The following is a 21,944-nucleotide window of genomic DNA, read 5'->3' on the forward strand; positions in this document are numbered from 1 at the left end:
AAAAGTCTAAAAGTAGAAGATGTCCTTGGCAGTATTGTTTATAATAATGTGAAATGGTAAACTATCAGAACTATCCTGATGTAGGAAAGTAGCAGTGTCAATTATCTGCATTAAATCAGTAAGATGTTCTACATGTAAAATTAGGATTAAAATTATGGGAGACTAAGACGTGGAGAAATGGCTGGGAGGTCAGATCAAAGAAGTGTAATATAAAATTACACCTTTCCTGTGGTCGTAACTAAGAAAAGTGTGTGCATGTGCTCAGCAAGTCGGTCTGTCAGCTGGGATCTTGGTAAACCTCTAACTTACATTATCTGTGTAGCTGTATATGCTTGCAAAATTAGTTTAATTTGTACACCAAAACATTCTCCCATTTTTTCCCCCTTGGCATCATCATTAGAACAGGAGAAATCTGAATAAAATGGGCTATTTCCACATTGGAGGAAGTAACTGTGAACTATCTCGTTCCAGGATTTTCAATTCTGGGCGTGGCCATGATGTTGTATTTACTAGTAATTACATTTGTCATCACAACTGGGTCTGGACTCTGCCTTCTTTTCCCTCTGGTAAGCATACTGCAAGAAAGAAGGAACAACAACCAAAAAAACCACAGCATTCTGAGAAACACAAGATTCCTCTCTCGTCAGCCATAGCTGTGTTGAATTGCACTCTTTTACAAAACAGCTGTCACATACAGCAGACTCCTGAATGCCTGTGTCTGTAAGAAAAGATACTGAATGTGTCCTTGGGAAAAAAAAAAAAATATCCTCTTAGCCTGAAATCCTGGTTGCCAAAAAGAGGACAGATTTCCAATGCAAATAGTGAGGCGAGTGGGCCCTCCTCACTGGCGCTTAAATCATTTGTATCTCACTTTTTATGGTGCTTTTGTGAATTATATTATTTTTGGGTTTATAATTAGAGGATGGAACAGATGGCGAAGGCCTAGTTTGAAGTGATGTGGCCATTAGGAGAGCCTCCACCGTCCAGCCCGGGTTCCCCCAGACCCGCTTCCCGGCCTGCGCGCCGAGGGGGGCGTGGCGCAGCTGCAGGTCGGCCGGCGCGCCTTGCACTCTGACTCTTTGTAACATTTGAAGCCACGTAGTGAGGGGAAGGACCTACAAAAGCAGCCTCTGTATGTTTCGACGGGTGAGGCCTCGGAGGGGCAAGAGTGGATTCCTGTCAGTCGTATTCCTGTAATTATGACTTTTTTTTAAATTATAAAGTCCCACAGTGGACGTGTCTGTTTCACACCCACGTGCTCATAGAATCCTCTTCGGGTTTTTCTCCGCCGCTCTCAGTGTACAGGAAACTGCGTGTCACCTGTCACCAAGAGTTTCTGTTCTTTTCCAGGCTGTTTAACCAGTAAGTCAAATGCCGAGTATTGTTTTCCAAGTTGAAGCCTTTGGTAGGGTCAAGTCTTATTACTGAGGAAAGACCAGAAACAGAAAGTACAGTGAGCAGAATTCTGTATTAAAAAAAAAAAAAAAAGATTGTTGAATCTCTATTTGAATGCCATGAAAACCTTTATTTCAGGGTATATTAAAAAAAAATCAGAACAGCTATTTTTAATGTAATAAGCCTATAGCTTAAAAGAGGAATTCTGCCTTTGATGTCATCTGGTGGTTGAAAACATTCTCGTTCAATAGAAAACCCGCATCTTTTTCAAGCTCGTATGAGATCAGCTCAGGCAACATACTGATATGCATTCAGCTATAAATGCCATATTCGCTTTGAAATGCAAATTGTTTAAAGAAAAATAGCATATGGCGGAGGTAAGTACCTTTTCAGATCAACTCTCCCACTTTAGGGAGATGAGTAAAGCTAAAATTATTCTTTGGGAAGAATCTGGCGCTTTTGACACGCAGAAGCCTGCTCTAATCCGGCGGCCCAGTGGGCACAGGCCTCCTGGTACCGAGGGGCTGGTGTGGGGCGCGGGGGATTAGCATGGTGATGTCGCGCCCCTGCTGAGCAGGGCCGGCGCCAGCTGATCCCTGGATGGGGTGTTTGAGGAAACACGCGTTCTGAGTTCAGAGTGCGCCAGGGAGCCAACCACGCGTGTCACGATCATGCAGATCATGTTTGGGGGGAGAGTGCTGAGACGGTACCAGATAGGTCCTTCCGGGCCTCGCTTCCTCCGGGTGCCAGCGTCCCATGCCGTGAGGGCTGCGCGGCTCCCTGGGGCTTAATGCTGGTGAAACCGTCTCCTCGCCAGACCTGACTCCTTCCTGACCTGACCTCTGCGTTCACCTCCCCCATTCAAATGAGTTTTTTGTTTTGTTTAGCTTTTTTTTTTTGAAAGTAGGGGTAAATTTTATTGATTTAACATACGCTTAGAAAGTGCAAAATCCTAAGTTATAGCTGAGTGTACAGGTGACCCGCAGGTCCAGTAGCAGCAGGTGGCCAGCAGTTCAGAAAGCCCCCTCCTGTCACTGCCCACATCTCCCCCTCCCCCCCCACGCACACACACACGCACACGCATGCACATACGCGCACACACACACGAGGATGAGCACTGTCTGCTTTCTCGGTGCATAGATGAGTCTTGACTGTGGGGTTTGAACCATCAGGTGGTTGTATGGGACCATGACAGGTGTGCCCTCGTGTCTGTCGTCTTCAGATCCACCTCTGGTCTGTGACGCCCATCCTGTCGTGGCCCATGTCAGTGTCCACTCATTCCCCCACGAGGTACCCACGTGGATGGACAGACGTACCGGCTGTTCCCAGCGTGGAGCTATCCCGAATAATTCTGCCGTGAACGTTCTTGTCCATGTGTTCTGGTGGATTGTTTATGCATGTCTGTATGATTTTTTTGTCCCTTTTAAAAATCTTTTTGTTAAAGTACAGTTGTAAAATATTATATAAGTGTGCAATCCAGTTTTTAAAGGTTGTTCTCCATTTAGTTATTATAAAATATTGGTTCTATTCCCCGTGTTGTGCGCTGTAGCTTTGCAGCTTATTTTATACCTAAGAGTTTGCACCTCTCACTCCCCACCGTTTCTCGCCTCTCCCGCCTTCCCTCTCCCCACTGCTAACCGCTCCTTTGTTCTCTAGGTCGGTGTCTGCTTCTTTGTTACATTCACTAGTTTGTTGTATTCTTTAGATTCCACATGCAAGTGGTAGCGTCAACATTTGTCTTTCTTGGTCTGACTTATTTCACATTGCATAATGCTCTCCAAGTCCATCCATGTTGCTGCAAATGGCAAATTTTCATTCTTTTTTATGGCTGAGTAGTATTCCCACATGTGTATTGATATATATGTATATATTTCACATCTTCTTTATGTAATTATTTGTTGGTGTCTATATGATTTTCATCTGGAGGGATATGAGAGAAAAAGAGGAATCTTGAGAGAGAAAAACAAGTCGGGCTGGTCTGTGAAAACTTTACGTCAGGTGAGTGGAAAGAGGGGTCTGGGTTGTCCTGGGATAGTGTTAGGTAGTGTCCCCCCTTTCCATGCTATTCCTTTTAGAGATGGGTCAATTCCAAAGCCAAAAATAAACCCACAGCGTTGCATGAAGACTTTCCTGAACCTCTCAGCAGGCATGTTCTGCCCTTGTGCCTTCCTAGGGCTCTTGTGTTCCTTGCCCTGCATTCTGGCCACTCGTGGACGGGTCTGGAACCTTCTGCTGGACTAGACGGTGGCTTCCCCAAGGACAGGGACTGTCTTCCTCCTTGTGCCCAGCACCGCAGGGGTCCCATGCAGTAGGACAAGGAGATGGAGGAGGTCAGTGTTAGAAGAGGTGCCAAGGACCCTGCAGGATCTGGTTTTACCATCCGTGCAAGTTCAGGCTGCCTGTTTCCTGGGTGGTGAGACTCCTGGATCAGGGCAGGTGACAGCTTATTACTCACAGCAGGGGTCTCAGCATTGTCTCAGCATTGTCATACACCCGTTCCTTTGGGGCCAGGGGTCTCAGCATTGTCATACACTCATTCCTTTGGGGCCAGGTGACCCAGCACACACAGTGCGTTATGTTACAGGAGAGGAACCCTGAGCTTAGAAATGGGGCGCAGGCAGGCCTGTCTGGCGTGGCCCTGGGAGGCGACGTCACCATCCCAACAGCACCCCGATCTGCCCTCCCCTGGAGGGAGGTACTTCTAGCACCCCAGTCTGTTCACTCTGCAGACATTTCTGAAAAGGTCATTGGAACCGCAGGTACCAGCCCCTGTGCCATGAAGTAAAGAAACATGGACCTTTGGGCCTGTCCACCAGCAGAGGGGCATCTTGGTAGAACTCAGTCTCAGGGAGAGTGGAAGACAGGGGTGAGGGGCAAAGGGAAGGAAAAATGGAAAGTGCCCCCCCCCCCACCTCCCCACTCGCAGGGGTCGCAGCCCTGCTGCTCATCTCAGGAGAGGCAAACCTCCCCCTGCGTCCTTTAGTTTGTTTGTTTGTTTATATAGAGGTGCTGGGGGTTGAACCCAGGCAGTTGATCTTTTGTTATTTGATTTTTTAGAAAAATTTTAACTGAAATTAAAATAAAGTGAACGAGCATGTATAAAAAAAATTTACTCTCTTGAGAGGAAATGAGAAATGTGTTCCTTCTGAAATGAGAATCGTCCTGTGTACATTTCTGGAAGATGTTGTAACCCACAGTCACCAAAGATGAGGAACCAGGCAGGCAGGCAGCGGGGTGAAGCAGGCGGGAGGAGGGCTGGGGTGTGCCTGGCTCCTGTGGTGTGGGTTCAGGTGGTGCAGACAGACTCAGAGACAGAGTCAGCTAAGTGTTTCTGAGCACAGACAGGCCCAGGGCGGCCATGTAATCTCATGTTTAAGCCGTGCCAGAAACCACAGAGTTTTAGACGAAATCTCCCCGGTTAATTCTACTTAAAAGAGAAATCATTGTGCCCTGGACAAAAACACATCTCTGAGCTCAGCCCGGACTCCAGGCTACAAGATTATAGACCTGTTTTAAATTTTTACTTTTAAACCACGTGCCCATATACACAAGTCCATTTGGCCAAGATTCAGTCAAGGTGTCTCTGTCCAGTCCAGCGGTCAGGAGTTGGGTGGGATTGGGGTGAGAAGACCCTCGCAAGGTGGAGGGCCCGCAGGGTGGGCTTTCGGAGGGGTTCCCCAGGTTCTGTGGTCAGACACCAGGGCCATGCCGGCTTGGCAGGAGATCACCTCAGAGATCTCGGTTTGGTCCTGTGAGGGCTAAACGCCAGAGCGGATCCACCAGCAGTGTAATGTATTGGATCCGTGCTTAAAATTACTTTCAGCAAACCGCTGGAAGTTCAAAACCCGGGGGTCTGATCAGCCCCATTGCGTGGTTTCCCACTAGCGGGTACATCTCAGGGTGTCTCCTCTTTCCCTTTCTATGGCAGTTGTTTGGCCTTAAGAGGAAGAACTCGTCATCCAAAGATCAACTCCTTATCAGATGTGCCCGGCTGAGTACTTCACGTGTTCCTTATCCGAAGCTCCGACTGACCTGGCCATGCTGAGCGAGCGTGGACGCTGCTCCCTGGAGTCTCACCTCCAGCGGTCAGCGAGGCGCGCTGACATGCTTCTCCCCACCTTGCTTATTTTCGTCTTTCTTTGGTGGGGGGTATTTTTTTTACCAGAGGTACTGGGGGTCGAGCCCAGGACCTCACGCACGCTAAGCTCGCGCTCTGCCCCCGAGCTGCTCCCTCCCCTGTGCTTCTCTCTGCCTTTTAACAGACGTGCTGGAGGGTTTGGGCTGCTCGTCCTGGGAGCCCACCCCAGCCAGGAGGAACAAGGGAAGAGGCCCCGCAGTGTCACAGGCTCGGAGACAAGCGGCAGTGCGTTTATTTGGGGGCTTTGACTTTGTGTGCTTAACGGTGGTATGAAGGGAGGTTTTGTGGACAAATTCCACACTCGATAATGACTTGTCAGGGGTACGAACCGGCACCGAAGGGAGGAAAGACTGTTCCCCTTGACGCTGTCCCCAAACAGCAGGTGTCCCCATGGGCCTCCGGCTCAGGGAGCCCTGCTCCGAGCGTGCGTGCTGCCTCTCCTCGTCTGTTCCCCTCTTCCCTTCCATCCTCTCCTCTTCCTCTCACCCACCAGGAAAATGCTAGCAGGGTCCTGAATTCCCGTGACGAAAGTGAGGGGCCTCAGAGCCCGGGAGGGGATGTGATGCCCTCCTGAATGGTGGGTGTTTGGGACCAGGGTCCCCACGGGGAAGGCCCAGGCTCACACCCTTTGGCTCAGAAGGATTTCTTCACAAAGGGGACAGAGGTGTGGGCAGAGAGATTCGGGAAGGGGGGGATGGCAGAGTGACGCCGGGACCAGCACAGCCCCAGAGGGAGAGGAGAGAGGGGTAGCCCCAGCGAGCCTCCAATGGAGGGACAGCCCAGGGAGACCCGTTCGGGGTGGAGGGAACCCCATTTTACATCCCTCACTGCCCCCAAGTCCTATGCTGTCCCCCCCAGTTGAGCCCAGCAGGGACCCAGAGGGACCTGAGCGAATGGCTGCTGCCCCTAGGTGTCCTCCTCTGAGCGGAGCAGGGCCGGGGAGGTGTGCTGAGGAGGTGGGGGGCACAGGTGTCAGCGCAGGCTCAGGAGGAGGCCCGCGCCATGCTATGACAGGGACCTGGCCGAAGAGAGTCACACTCGGAGGAGAGCTACGAGTGCCCTCAGTGATGGCACGTGGAGTGTGTCCCTTAGTGCCACCTGGCTGAGCCTGGACTGCTCCTCCATACCTGTGCGATGCCACACACCTGGTCCTGCCGGGAGGACAGGTGCCAGAGCTGTCATCCAGGATGTGCACGTTTCCAGGTTTTAGGGTGCATGTGGGTCCTAAAATCAGCATGTCAGAGCCGGGAGGGAGATGGGGAGCCTGACTCCAGGCCTGCAGGACTCCTGCAAACCGAGGAGCCAGGACCAGTGCACGTCCCTGGAGCAGCTTTCATATCAGTGGTCCGTGCTGGCGAAGAACTTCCCTTGTAGTTTTTGTTACATGTTAGTGGTAATCTTCTGCGTTAAGCGTTTTTTAACCCGTCGGAACTCCTCTGCAGACCCGCTCATATTTTCATGTGTGCACAGATCACCTGAGATCTTATTAAAAAGCAGCTGAGAGGGTGGGGCCAGGGCATCTGCATTTCAGACACGCTCCCCGGTGATGCTGCTGCTGCTGGCACCAGACCCACACTCCAGGGAGATTCGTGGCCTCCCTTTCTTTCCTTCTTAGCTGTTACTTCTGGCTTTTTTTTTTTTTTTCTGGAATCGTGTAAGCCTTCCTGGGAATAATTTCTCTTACAACATTAAAAATATCCCCGGTTCCCACAACAGCATAAAATCAGCATCATTTTTCAAGACAGAAATACGCGTTTAAAAGCAAAATCCTTCCTCTTCATTAATCACTTGCTTGTCCTGTTGCTCACACGGTGCATCACGCAGGGATGGTTCTGTACCGTCCCGTGGGGTTACCGTGGGGACCATTGTTACTGGTGGAGCCCTGGTTCCTACCTCTGGCTGCTCACCGGAATCACCGGAGTGCTTTTGCAAATGTGTATTCTCTTGAGTTCCACCCCCAGACCTTCTGAATCAAAATTTGAATTTTTTGAAGCCTCTATTTTTTAGAACTAGCTCCACGGGTAATTCTGGTAATTGGCCAGTTTGGGGAACTACAGATAGGGTCTATGTATTTAAAATCTTGTGCCATGAAAACCTTCTATTAAAACAATTTAGAACTTACTTGCTTCTAAACTGAAACAATCAGAGGAAAGTTTAAAAAGAGAAACCTAACACCTTTGAAGAGCTGCACGTAGACCCAGCAAACTAATCTGCTAGCAGTAAGGTGTGACTGGATGAGCTTTAGAGAAAGGCACTTAATTATGTTTTTGAGTTGAAAATTGGTGTGACCAAAGAGTAATTCATTTTGATGTTGGGCAACTGATTCAAATCATTAAGTGTCCAATGGAACCATTTTTCATCACGGTCCGTGCGCGCGCTCCGAAGTCGCTAAGGTGATTTTTCCTCTGCGTAGTCTTTTCAAGGTTAAGAGTAAACTTACCTGGTTTAAGAGTCTGCGTTTCCGCCGATGTGGCATCTAGGAACTTTGATTTGTGCTGCTCATAAAGTATAGCTTCCCCGTGAAAGCAATTCTCTGGCGCAGACAGGCGACTCCCAGTTGGTGATCATGTCGCTTCCATTGGTATGTTGACCCAGCAGGGCTCTTCCAGGGCCCGTCTCCCTGGCCTGCCCTGAACATCACTTTTCCCCAAAGTAGGTCTTCTGTCTTCACTTCTGCTCAATCTAGAGATGGCCGTGGCGGTGCCTGTCTGCGTTTTGGACTGTTGCATGTGCAGCGGTCTGAAGTGTCAGTTTCCTTTGTCAAGCCCTGTAGGAGTTGCTTCACCCAATTTTCCTCTGGAAGATGCTCGTGTGATGCTCCCATCAGGACCTGTACATCACTGTCCTGTATCAGGACACCAGCTGCTCTCGGTGTCGGGTCCACGGTGTGCAGGCACGTAGGCGCCTTAGACGAACTGGTGCTGGCTTCGGGTCTGCAGTCCGCGCTGGTGTTCACCTGCCTTGTTTATTCCTAGGGAATGTCACTAGTGCGCCTGGGTCTCAGATGGCAAGCGGCGTCAGCCTGGGCTCCTTCAGCAGCCGACCGGACGGCGTTCAGCAGCGCTCCTACTCTGTCTCCAGTGCCGACCAGTGGAATGAGGCTACGGTCATTGCAAACTCAGCCATCAGCAGTGGTAAGAGAGGGCACAGCCCCACGGACCTGCGGCTGCCTCACGGGCCTCGGTTGTAAACCTGGGGCTCAACACGACGCCCTGAGCTCTGCGTGGCCCCTACTCGGAGCGCAGCACGCTGTGGGGCCGCCCCATCAACGGTGCACCACCCGCCTTTCCTCTGTGGAGCGCTTTGTCTGTGATCCGCTGTCTCACCCACAGCGTCTCATGTTCCTCTTTGGTGCCGGGAGGAGTTAGGCGTCCATTCCCATTTGACAGATTTAGAAACTGAGGCTGCAGGCAGGGCTGAGACCTAACGGCAGGTTTTATGCTCCTGATCACACTTTCCTGTCCAGTGTGGCCCTCTCTTTCCACCATGACATTTTATTTTGTTAGGGTTTGGGGTGTTTTTGCATCAAAAGAAAACACGTAACTCTTTCTCCTTAATCGTTTTCCAACATTCCTGGTCCAGCCTCTGTACTTTGGAGTCTTCCGTCTTGCTTTTTTTTTTTTAAGTGTGGGCAGTTTCTTAGGAAACAAATGCACATTGGAAACTGTCTCGACATATGTATGAGAGCATGAATTATGCAGCGCCGAGTCTGCGCTGGCTTACCGCGCCGTGCTTCGCCTGTGGCACTTTGTCTGTGGCCTGTTCACCGGTATTTAAAGGAATTCCCACTGTAGTGTGTCATCCATCAGACCGGGTTTTGGAGTAATTTTAGCATAATTTGTTCTAATTAGAAGATTTCGCATCACGTCTTCCCTGTGGACCAGCAGCTGCTGCAGAAGGACGTGCGCATTGGGTAAACACCATCCTTGCTTCTCGCTCCTCCCCGCTCCTCCGCCAGATGCCGCCAAGCAGGGGCCTTGGAGAAAGACGTCGCCAGACCGGGGAGGAGGAGTGGGGTCTGTAAAGTCAGCTGCAAAGGACACGGCAGCACCACCGGCCTGGAGCACACAAACAGCGTCACCCCGGCCCGGCGGGCTCCCGGCCCCCAGCTGCTTCCTCATGAAACGAGATGCTTCGGTGTGTTACAGGATACTGGCTCTGGTTGCCTGTGCTACACACTGGGACCTTCTATGCGTCATAAAAGTAAAAAATTGAGCAATTTTTTAAAAGATGCTCCTGTAGGTGGGGAATGTGTGCCTCCAGCCTCTTCAGGGACTGTTCCAGGCGTCCACCTTTCCTCTGAAAGCACGACAGCACCTTGGAACCCCAACGAAGAGGTTAAAATTGCAAATTAACTGCATGCGGTTCGTTCGGTTCGTTCCCGTGTCAAAGCGACCTGACGTCTGCGCTCAGAGCCACCTCGTGCCGCGGGGGCCGGGGTGAGCCGTCTCAGCAGACACACCTGGGCTTCGGGTGGAACCCCGCCCTGCTGACCGGGGCCCTGCCCCGTGGGCCGCTGTTCTGACCTTAAGTGAGTGCGCTCTCCCCGCCCTCGCGGCGTCGGCAGGTGCGCAGCACAGCGCCCGCGGCAGTTTCCGCGGCTACATATCTGCTGCTGTTGTCACCGTGGTTTTTTTTTCCTTAGGAGGAGCAAGCAGTTCACATACTTAATTGCATTATCAGATACTTTGAAAGGTATCATGATTCGATTGGCACTAGTGTTACTAGGTGGATTCTGTCGCCCCGTTTCTGGGAAGTCGGGCTCCCACGTAGGAGGGTGGGCAGGGCCCTGAGCGGACGCCGCCCCCAGCTTTCCTCCTGGGGGGGATCCGCTGAGCCGCCCACACCGCCCCATGAGGGCAGCGGTTTCCAGGTTCTGATCCTCACCTGCCGTAGGTGTCATACTTGGGGAGAGGGTAGGGGTTATAAGAACAGGTTCCTGAACAAGACCCTCACCCCAAACCTTCGCCTCACCCACACTCAGAGTATTTTTACAGGAAGGGCATTGGAAGCAGCGTGGTGATCTGCAATCCATTCTTTCCTGAGATTCCGCTTGCACAATTACCTCTTTGATAAAGACCCGCTAGCTTCCCCTCTGCCTAACAGCTCTGCATCTGCTCCGTGTGCACGCCCCAGGCCACTGCACACCAGCACGTAAGCGACCGCTCCTCTCAGACCCGCGCCTCGTGGGAAGCCGCCTGCAGCAGGGACCGCAGCGGCCGTGCAGCGCGTCGGCAAAGTAGCTGTAAGGCTGAGGTCGCCTGTGTGTGAACGCTGTTTTGAAATTTATGAAGTGATTTCTCATCCAGCAGCACCCCTGGGTGTCCATGGTCTTGCACACGGCACGTTTGTGAAAGACTAGTTAGGCCTTCTGGTGTCGCTGTGTTTTAACCCTGAACCCAGGAGATAAAAAACCAGTCTACGCCGTGGTATCACCGACTATAGGGTGTGGACGGAGAAAGCCTGGACTGAAATTGTGCTGGTGGTTTAAAGACTGAGTGACTTAATCAGGGAGAACATCCCAAAGAGAATTAAACTTGAGCAGTGCTTCAGGAAACAAATGGATTGTGTGTGTGTGCGTGTGTGTGTATGCGCGCAAAACTGCAGGAGGGGGTTGTTTCAAGCGTTAAGGCAGTTTGGACAGGCTCGGGAGGAGAAGGAGCGGGGAGCAGCCGGGAGCCTCAGTGAAATGAAGGGTGTTGGCGTCGGGGCAGCACAAAGAGGACAGACAAGAGGAAGGATGAGGATTAAGAGGTCAGAATTGCAAAGTTAATCAGCATCTTATTTTAAGGCTTAGAGCTGACATTTTAAATGGCAAAGATCCAGAGAGGCTGCAGAACGTTGCGCAGAAGATTCCTGCAGCCTTATAGGGGTCTTTCTCCACGCCTGTGTTTTCCAAGGGTGGGTGGGATATCACACCCCAGATCCGACTGAGCAGGAAACACTAGGACTCACCATCAGGGCTCGTATGTGCCAAGGGCTTCGTGTGCATCGTCAGAGTTGATCCCCATGGAGTGGATGCTGCTCTCAGCTCCGTTTCACAGATGGGGAGACTCTGGTACAGAGGGGTCCGCTGCTGCTTGTCCAAAGCCGCATCCTGGTTAGGGCTGAGATGCAGGCTCAGCTGGTCTGATTCTAGGCCTTAAGCTCCACGTTGTCACTTCTTCCCAGACCTGGAGCAGCAGTACCCCCCGGGAAGTGGTTGGAAATTCAAATTCTTAAGCCCCATCCCAGACCCACTGAGTCTAAGGCTCAGGGGTGGGGCCCAGCAGCCCTTATGCTAGCGAACCGTCCTCGGAGTGACGCTGCCTGCTGAAGCTGGAGGACCATCGCTCGAAGCCCTTGCTTCTCAAAGTGGGGTCCACAGACTGTGGTATCCGACAGCCCCCCAGGAGTCGGCTGGGAAAGCAGCGTCCTAGGCTCCACCGAGACTTTCTGGATGGGAGTGTGTGTCGCCAAGACCCCAGGGCGACTCAGATACACCAGGATGTTGAGAAGCCCTGTCTGCCTGCGGCCAGGATAACGGCCTGGCTTCCCGTGGTGAGTGCCATCACTGCCAGACCTCGAGCAAGTTTTAATGAAGCCGGGGCACAGGATCTGATGGGTGACTTCAAGAAAACACATTTGTGAATGGACTCAACCTGGACTCAATCTCTCTGCCGTGCATGGAACATAATCACAAAAGCAGCAAACAATGGTTAAGAGCTTTCTGATGCTTTTTCTCTTGAAGTTGCAGTTAATACAAACCCCACCCTCTTTTTTTTTTTTTTTAATCGTTTTATCTTTTTTCCCCCGAGTCTCTGGTTTGGATGTCAGAATCATAAAAAGCTTACACTGTGCTAGCAGCGGGGACCAGGAGAAGTAAGCAGCTTTTAAATCCAAATGCCCATGTGTTGGTGAATACGCCTTCTCATTGTCACACGCTTTTATTGTACCGCATAATAATAATAACATTGGGGTTCCATTTTTCTCTGCCCCCTTGTCCACACTAAATTAAGACTTTGGCTCCAGAGAACTTTTTAAAGTCTTCCTGTCTAGATGCACAGGGACCCTGGGGGTTTCTGCCTTTTAAGTAGCCGTGAGCAACTCCTAATTAGATAGATGACTTTGCGGTGTGTGAAACTACAAAACAGGAGGTTCTAGTTAAATTAAGGGGGGAAAAAAAGAAGAATCCATTCTGTGAAATGGAATGCCCCACTGCTTTATGACTATTACTGTTGTAAGGTTTTACATTTAAGTACCTGAGGTTTAAAATTAAATGTCTAATATCATTTGGCATTGCTAACGTGAGACCTGCATCTGCCCTTAGAGGAAATCCAGACAGCTCAGCCCAGGGTTTCAAATTGCTGTCTGCCGGCTCGTGAGCGGCACAGAGGATTGGGTCCCTCTCCAACTAAAGCACGCACGCTTCTCAGCGTAATTTTTTAAATGCAGAAACGTATTCATCTTGAGCTTCTGCCTTGAAAAGGGCTGTTCCAGTAGTACATGAAAAATTAATTTTTTTACATTTTTCCTCACTATCCTAAGTGTTTGACAGAAGTAATTTTTGCAGCAAGAGAGAATAAAAACTGGTGGCTGTAAATTCCTGTCCTGGAACCTCTTGTATAGATTCTTTATGGACCCAGAATTGATCTACATGTCAGACCCTGTTGTGGTTTAAACTGTTTATCACCGTAATGGCAGCAGTGAGCCTGTGAACACCAACTTATAATCCTGGGTGAAAGAAACCGGTGTTTGCAGTCAATGAAGGGGCAGCTCAGCTTTATTGATAGATTCAGAACAATTATCTCGGCAACAACTATTGGCCGAGGATTCTCTTGAATCTTATTGGGTGCCTGCAAATTTCTTTTCTGATTAATCATTTTCTCTGTAGGTTATTTTCTCTAGAAGTGTCAGCCAAGAAGCAGCATCACTGTGGGTAGCAGGGGACCCCGGGGGTCATGAGTAGTCTGCGTCGTCATATCATGCTCTGAGGCAAAAATGTGTTTTTAGATGCATCCCACCTGTGCTGAGGACCTAAGCCAGTGCTGCAGACCCCAGGCATCCGTCTGCGTGTGTTCCCGCAGGTCTCGGCGAGCCTGGTGGGCCTGCCCCACCATCTCCTGCCACTGCCAGCCTTGGGCTGAGGACCTCAACTGTGGCTGTTGCCGTGGGAGCCAAACTCACCCCTCCCCTTGGCTGTCAGGTTGTTCCGATGGCTCCACCCCATCCCCGATTGCTTCATTCCAACACTTAATCTTCTGTCTTGCTGGCTGGTTGTCGCCGTCTTGCAGGATTGCATTGCCTCAAACAACTCTCGGACATTTCACTTCCACCTGCCTCCACCAGGCCACCATACTGCCTTGTCAGCATCAAATATAAAAACCCATGCCCACCTTTCACTCCTCCTCATGGCAGGTGTGTGTGTGCGCCCATTTCATCACGTATCTTCCTCCTAGAATCTAAGGTTATTAGACAGCCAGTCCTGAATCTGAAGCATTTGAGTTTTTGCCAACTTTTAAATATTTGTTCTCATCACAAACATATTTTGCAAGACTTTTTTTTTTCATTTTGTTTTGTTTTTTTGGGGGGTAGGAAGTTAGGCTTATTTATGTTTAACGGAGGTACGGGGGATTGAACCCAGGACCTCGTGCATGCTAAATATGTGCTCTACCACCGAGGTGTACCCTGCCCCCTGCAGGGGGCTTTTAATAATAGAGGTTAGAAACACGTTTCAGCTTGGATAGTTCTGTCCTTCACTTGCTTTGGTTTGTCCCTTCCCATAGAGCCAGCCACAGGAGGGGCAGGCAGCCTGCATTCGAGGTTGCAGAGAGCACGCCGTAACTGTGGGTTCTGGAATGTTCACTGTCAGTTCACCCGGTTTAGTTTTTACAGCTTGAATGCCTTTTTCTCTCCTTGGCTATTATGCTGACAATTTTACCATGTGACCAGCAGGTGGCGGTAGTGTGCCACTACCGCTCTCACCAGAGTCTTCATTTGTACAGCTGCCTCTGGCTGTCAGGAGCTTGGCATCTAATGCCCGTTTCCTGAGAATCATTATCCCCATTTGATAAGTGAGATTCAAACAGCGCAGTCTTCGTGGCCAAAATTCAAACCCAGGTCTTTCTATTTCCAAAGCTTATCATTTTCCCCTCTGCTGTTCTTTTAAAGGAGAAATGAATTCTTTGCATTCAAGCAATGTATCATAAAAAGTATTTGTCTTTTCTTAGAGCTTGCCTTTTAAGGAAATAGAGGCATTTGCCTTTTCTCACTTATCCTGAATTTTTCCTTTATCATCAGTTCCTCCCGAATCTTGGCTGGCATTCAAAAAACATTCCCGGGGGTCTGTCATCCACGTTCCGCTTAGCGCGGTGTTGAAGGGCCCGTGGGCTCTCATCTCAAAGCCGGGCACTCCCTGTCTCAGCCGCCGCGGTCTGTTCCCCGCACCAGGCTGGTCGGCCTAATTAGAGGGGTGACCCCAGTTCCCTTCTATGCACAGAACCTGCTTTGCTTTCTCTGCGTGGGACCAGGGAGGAAGCAGAAGCCTCCTAGGGTAACTGGCCACAGGGGGTCAAAGGTGTATTTTTTTCCTCCCAGTCAGAACGTTGTTACTTTGTTCTTTGTCTCCATGCCTTCCTGTCAGCTATTTCTAGCAGCAGGTGCTCACCAGGAGAAATGCTGCCCCCAATACCAGAACGGGGAGCGGGAGGTTTCATGCCTGAAGGCCAGCAATCCCCGCCGTGTCTGGCAAAAGTCTAGAAATCATTTTAAGCAGGTGGTCGAGAAGGATACTGTTACCAATTGCTAGAGTGCCTGGACCAAGTCTTTTAGCCCCTCTGGCCCTCCGAATCTTCATCTAGACCCATGGTTCTCCGCCAAGGGTGATTTTGTTTTTCCCTCCCCTGGGGACATTTGGCAGTGTCTTGAGACATTTGAGGCTGTCATGGGGTGACCTCCTGGAATTGAGTGGGTAGAAGCCGGAGAAGCTGCTGAATCTCTGCACTGCACCAGGCAGCTCCCCCAACAAAGAACAGTCCCCCCAAAGTGTCAGTGCGCCAAGGTCAAGAAACCCTAGTCTGGACAATGAAGACTCGTGGTCTGTGGGCCCTTGCAGCCATCATTGCTGTATTCCACCATGAATTCAGTCATAATCCTTCCCAAAGGAAAAGGCAGTGCCTTGTTCACAGTGAGACTCAGCTCAGCTCCCCAGACGCCTCCTGAGGCAGCAGCCACAGGGCGTAGCTGGCTCCACGCCGTCCTGCTGCTCCTCCCCGGGGGACGTTAGGTGACGGCTGTCCAAACTCCTTGCTCGCCCGCGCAAGGGCCTGAGAGACCAGCGCCTTGATGAGGAAACAGGTAGCAGCAGGCCGATGGCCGAGGCCACAGGCATCTCAGGCTGTGTCTTGACCTTGAGCAGGCCGCTCTTTGCACCGCCAGGCTCGGCCGCCGCCGAGAACACTACCCGAGGGAGGCCCGGGCGGCCTTGGCTGTTGGGCATGTCGTCTGCTGCCCGTGTGAGGACAGGTGGACGGCAGGCGTAATCTCGGCACCCGCCCTATTCGGAGGCCGCAGAATGGGTTGGGCTCTCAGAGGGAACCTGAGAGATGCACATCCGACAGTCAGGGTCAGCCGGCCAGCTGTGCGCGGGTAGGATGGGGAGCCCCATCTGGCCGGGCGCCCGGGGCGTGGCTCCTCTGCTGAAATGCTGTGACTCACTCTGCCCCGAGAGAAGAGGCCTCTCCTGTGGGGCCACGTTTCCAGAGGGATGCTGGCAGATTGGGAGGTGTCCGCAGCGGGGGGTGGGGAGGTTGAGTGCACCCTGTAGCCCACATCTGAGAGAGGGGGGCTGAGACACTTGGGGGCAGGAGGGGCCTCTGGGGAAGAGGGGCTCACACCTGGCTGTACGTCCTGCTCTGCAGGGAGCTTTGTAAAAATGCTGGCTCCTGGGGCTGAGGGCCGGAGATGGGCTTCTTTGGGCCTGGGGTGAAGCCTGAGCACGGAATGTTCCCAGTGTGCATCAGGGGTTGAGATTCACGCTTCTGAGGGGCAGGGAGAGGGGCTAGTGTGCCTGTGTGTGAATGGCAGTCACACAAGAAGTGGGAGTGTCACTCCGTGTACATCCAGAGAGTTGAACTCGGAACGGTGGTTTGTGGCTGCAGGAAGGAGTTGTGACAGTTTTGGCACAAAGTAACAAAGTCATATCATACTGCGTAATTTTTTCAAAATGCCTGTTTCAAACATTTTCCTCGCGAATCTTTTACTTTCTCCCTCACCCGGTGACCCTCTTTCTGCTTCACCGATGAATTAGGAAGAGGCACTCAGTCACCTTCCCAGACCTGACCCCACACCCCACCCGCACCCGGAGCTGCAGCTCTGATCTGCGTCCTGCCCCCACAAGGGGCGGGGCGTCCCTGCCCTTGTGGAGCATCGCCCCTCGCACCTCTACACTCATCACCTCTGTTTCCAACGGATTCCGCCTCTGTGGTCATCCTGTCTGCTTCCTGTGCCGTCAGGCTCTCCGGCTGTTGGGTCCTTCACTTCAGCAGACAGGCCTGCTCTGGCGTCTCCCATCCTGGCCCAGTGGTCCTCTGCACCTTCCAGCCCCTCCTCAGCTTCCCTTCTCCGCGCCCTCTCCCAGGACCCCTGCCTACACTGCCCGTCTCCAGCTACTTACCGGGCACTTTCTCTTTGACCCATCCCGACCTGTCCTCCATCCCCGAGCTGCTGCCATCCCATGGCCAGGCCACCCACCCTGTCCACCCCGGGCGCTCTGTGGTGCTGTTGGCCATCTTATTCTAGCATGGTGAGCCCAGTTGACTGCTCCATCTGCTAGAAACCCTCTCTTCTCTTGGCTTCTCCGATGACACGTTCTCTGGGTTTTCCCGCTGTTCTCTGGTCCTTAGATCATGCCTCTGCACTGCAGACCTCAGATCAGTTACATTGCTTGGAACTCAGCCTCTCCCCTCCCTGCACGTCCCACTCCAGGGGGCCTGGCCTTCTCTCTAAACCACGAAGACTCCTGAGATCGCATAGCCGCCTTGACCGCCCCCTGCTCTGTTGAACACGTGTAACCAACGATCCCCTTGGGGGGCTGTTGACCAGCTCACCTACCCTCAGTAGAGTCAGTTCAGAACCTCAGGTATCGTTCTGAGAATCTGGGTTCTCGCCAGTCTCACCACCACCTCCTTCTCCCAGTCGTTCAAGCCACAAACACAGAGCCTCTCGTGCGTGGGTCTTCCCTTAACCTGACCTTGAAGGATCAGCTCCTGCAGTTCATTCTCCGAGCTCGACTTCCCGGGATGCGTGCTGGCCGCCCATCGGCCTCCCTGTCCCGTGTCCCCTGGCCCCACTGCTGCTCTGCCTTGTCAGCCCTGTCTCATCTCCTGCCTTTTATTCTTGCTTCCCCGAAGTCTGCCAAACTCATCTTTAAAAGAAGACGAACATGAACCAGATTGCCCCTCCCCCGCGTGACACCCCGGTGTCGTCCCACTGCGCATGGAATATCTCCCTGGTATTTTATTTCCGGCTGATGAAGCCCAGCTGCTCTGCCCCTGATGTTTCTTTGTTAGGTCTCCCCCCTACCCAACCCGTCCACGTTTCCCTCTCCGTGGCTCCAGCCTGCCGCTCCTCTCAGATCCAGGTGACTCACCCCTGCCTCTCGAGACTCAGCTCCTGGTGTCCACATGGCCCCAGATGGCCCATCCGCCCCTTCCCCAGACGCCTTTTCCTGCACTTTACTGTGACCTGGCCTCCTCGGCACCTGCTGCTTCCTCTCTCCTACCCGGCACAGAAGTCCCTGCCGCGTTCCATCCCAGGACCATGTCATATTGTCTGAAACCATCCCGTCTTGCTTCCTTGCTGGCCTGCTCCTCCACGAGCAGGGAGTACTTCAGGGTCCTCTGGTCCCCATATCCTCCTGGGCCTGGAGCCACGCCCCGCACATTGTCACAGTGTCATCCTTGCTCAGTAAATGCACTGACTTCACCTGTGAGTCCATGCTTGAACACACATGGATGGTCCCTGGCACGTCCCCAAAGAGGAGCCAGCTCTGTGGTGACAGGGGTGGTGTGGTGGGCTTGCAAAATGAGCTACCAGAACTCTGCCAGCTTCATATGACAAAATTCTTGGAATTCTTAAGACTTTTTAAAAACAAAATGCTTTGTGTGCTGCTCTGGAAACTGGTTCCTAGCGGAGCTGGTGCCCCTGACGTGGAACAGAGCAGGCTGATCGTGACGTTTGTTTCTGACTGAAAACAGGATCAGTGGACCGTGGGAAGCACGCGATGTGTGTTTTTGAAATTGGTTGATAGAGTTTAAAGCTGAGTTTCCTGCCTTCGGTGATCTCAACCTATTTCCGAATCGTAAGTAAAAATCAGTGCTGGATTAAGTAGGATAATCTACAGGAGGTGCATTTCACAGCATTTATTTAATTTTATATATAACTTCATTTACTTCACAAATACTTACCGACCACCTATGGTGTGTCACCCGCAGCCCTGAGCCCGGCAGTGGAGCCAGGGATCATGACAGAATTCCTGGGTCTCTGGAAGTGGGAAGGAAGAGAGACAGCTGACCGATAAGCAAACGGGTTGTAGCGTCCTTGGTCCTGTGGTGAGAAGCACAGTGAGTTAGTAAGGGGCGGACTGAGAACTCCTCGTTTACTTTCAGAAGTCAGGTCCTTTACAGATATGTGAATTACTAAGCATTCTTCCCACTGAGACTCTAAAAGCCATTTATCCCTCAATTCATTCAACAAACACATAGTATATTTTATCATGGGTAGCGGTGCCCGGGAAGTATTTGGAAACGGCCCCGGAGAAGACAGACATGTTGCTTCGGCTGAAATGCTGGGCAGGGAGCACGTGGGCATCCGAGGCGGAGGGGAGCGTGTGTGAGCCAGGGCTGGGAGGGACACAATGTGTGTGGTGGATAACAGGGGGAAACAGCTGGAGGTGAGGCATCGGGAGAGGAAGGAGGGGGAGAAGAAGGCTCCCCAAATGCTGGGACTTGAGCCTGGGTGGTCAAGTGCCCTCACGGTTTTCTGGGAGGGGAGTGACGTAACTCTACAGGCTAACTCTGGAGTCAGCATGGGTGATGGTTCGGTGTAGAGAGACGAGGCAGAGGTGGGTTAGGGGAGAGTGGGGTGGTCCAAGCCCAGCAGCCCATGATTCTCCTGGAAGTCGAGAAGTCTCTGGTGGAACGGTGCCTGAAACGTGCCTTTCTCCTCCCGGTGGTATTTTGGGTAACATCATTTCTCATTGGCCTCGATGCAGCAATGTGTTTTTAATGTAAATTTTTAAAGCTTCTTAAAAATACGGAAGTTTACAATTGTACAAAATTATTTAGTCTTTTGCTTTTTTGCTTGCTTGCTTTTTGGTCCCAGCAGTTTTAGTTACAGACTTCCCATTTTAGGGTAATTTTTTTTAAAAGCTGGAAAGCATCATTCACTACCCCAGCATCCAATCCCGTGTGGGTGGGGCAGCATAAACATGGTCGTCAAGTGTATGCGCCATTTTCCCAACTGGAAAGCAAACTTTAAGTGACCTTTGAAGTGTGCTTTTGTATCTGCGACATTAGAGCATCTGATTCTGTAGCACGGCATGTTTTTAAGCAATATAGGACTTTTCCCCATGGTTTTACACTACACTTGGACCAGGAAGATACTCGGTTTGTGTTCCTCCGCTTTGCTCAGGTCTTCAACGTAGGAGTCAAGTAGCTTAAGGAACTTCGGTTGTACAGTCTCTCTGGTGACTATCAATCATTAGAATAAAATTTGATTAGATCTTTTTCCATCCCTCCCTTACTTCCCATTGTAGCATTTACAAATGCATGCAAAGAGGGAAAGACCTAAAGGGCTAAAACATTTTTAGATACCAATAAGAGAAAACGGAGTGGAAGTGAGGATGGGGGAGGTATGGTTATAAAAATGCAAGTAATTGTAAGATGGGCAGAAGGAAATAGGTAGACTAGATAGATAGATAGAGAGGTGGGTAGGTACATAGATAGGCAGGCAGGCAGGCAGACAGACAGATAGACAGATTGGTAGATCGATTGATCGGATGGATGGGTGGATGGACAGACAGACGGACAGACGGACGGATAGATGTATGGATGGGACAGGGAGACAGACAAAAGGGTAGGTGGACAGACGTATGGACGGATGAGATGGTAGGTAGGGTGATGGATGATTGATAGAAACAGTTGACAGATAGCTATGTACAGATCGTCATTTTCAAATCCTCTGTGTAGTTATTCCTTTAGTATTTGTACATTACTTTGGTTTTGCATTCTTCAACTTGTTTCAATGAATATATTTTTCATTACATCTTTGCTTTATTATCTGACAGATAAGATTATTAACAGAAAGCGATATTAATATTAATTACACAATGATACTAAAATTTTTATATCATGAGGAAACAGATGGTTATTTTAAATGACTTAAAATTTTACTCTTTTATATGAAGAAACATTTTAAACATATTTAGTTATAAATGCTATTTTAATTGCTACATTATTTCCGCAGTGGGATTTTAAAAAATCTTATTACATTTGCAGGGGAATGTTTCTTTCTGTATTTCAGAGTCTCTTAAAATGTGCACTTATTTACAGGAAAATAATTATAATTAAATTTAAAGTACAGTGTTGGGGAGCTTGATATTATTGATAAGCACATCATACAATTCCCACACCTGATCTTTCCATCCGTCTGTAGTTCAGGAATTCAGCTCTGACACGAGAGCTCTCCCTGCAGCATTTAGTCAAGATCACAACCATACCAGTTATCTCTTGACGGGGGCACTGGATTTTTCATAGTGTTTATGAATATATATCCCTGGCTGGACTCTGAAATTGTAACTGAGGAAAGCATCGTTACCTTACAAGTGTTTTCTATGTATCGTATAATTTTAGCAAACAGGAAAACATACGTCAAGTTTTTAAGCTTAATTTTACAAGATCGGAAATTCAGCTTGCAGCCAGCTGTCAGCTCTGGGTTCATTTCATACCAGGCTTTGCATTGATGCAGGAAGCAAAATAAACGTCTCCACTCCCCAAAACATCCCCAGAAATCTTCCGTCTGAGTGTTGCTTTCTTTTGACATCAAAATGTCCGGGAAAGCCTGTGTGCAGATGCGCCACCTCACCGTCTCCCTGCGAGCCGCCTTTATGGTGGAGGGTGTGGAGCGAAATTGAAGTCCGGGGGCACGTCAGGCCCCCATCAATCATAAGGCAGTGGTAATGCCAGCGAGACGTGCAGGTCAGGCCCCTAGATGAGATTTGTAAGCCAGCAGCAGCCGTCCAGGCCACACATTCTGGAAAAATTATCATCCTATGATATCACCTAACAGAGTCAAGGTTTGGGTTATGGCCTGAACCAGCACCTGGTTTTTATACACGCCTGTCTTCTGGGGGCGCTGGCAAGACTCTAAGCCA

The 21,944-nt window shown here is 50.6% G+C and overlaps 1 protein-coding gene across 11 annotated transcripts in view; it reads left to right on the plus strand.

The window, feature by feature from the left end:
- Positions 1–21,944, plus strand: part of AGAP1 (ArfGAP with GTPase domain, ankyrin repeat and PH domain 1) — a 519,827-nt gene that overhangs the window by 356,036 nt on the left and 141,847 nt on the right. For 6 of the 11 annotated variants that reach the window (XM_074364534.1, XM_074364535.1, XM_074364528.1 and 3 more), the window contains one exon: positions 8,509–8,667. The exons of the other annotated variants lie outside the window; for them this stretch is intronic. In XM_074364534.1, the coding sequence (XP_074220635.1) occupies positions 8,509–8,667 (159 nt within the window). The remainder of the gene's footprint in view (positions 1–8,508; positions 8,668–21,944) is intronic. 11 annotated transcript variants of the gene reach the window in all.

The sequence above is a fragment of the Camelus bactrianus genome, chromosome 5 (genome assembly GCF_048773025.1).
Source record: "Camelus bactrianus isolate YW-2024 breed Bactrian camel chromosome 5, ASM4877302v1, whole genome shotgun sequence".
Lineage (NCBI taxonomy): Eukaryota > Metazoa > Chordata > Mammalia > Artiodactyla > Camelidae > Camelus > Camelus bactrianus.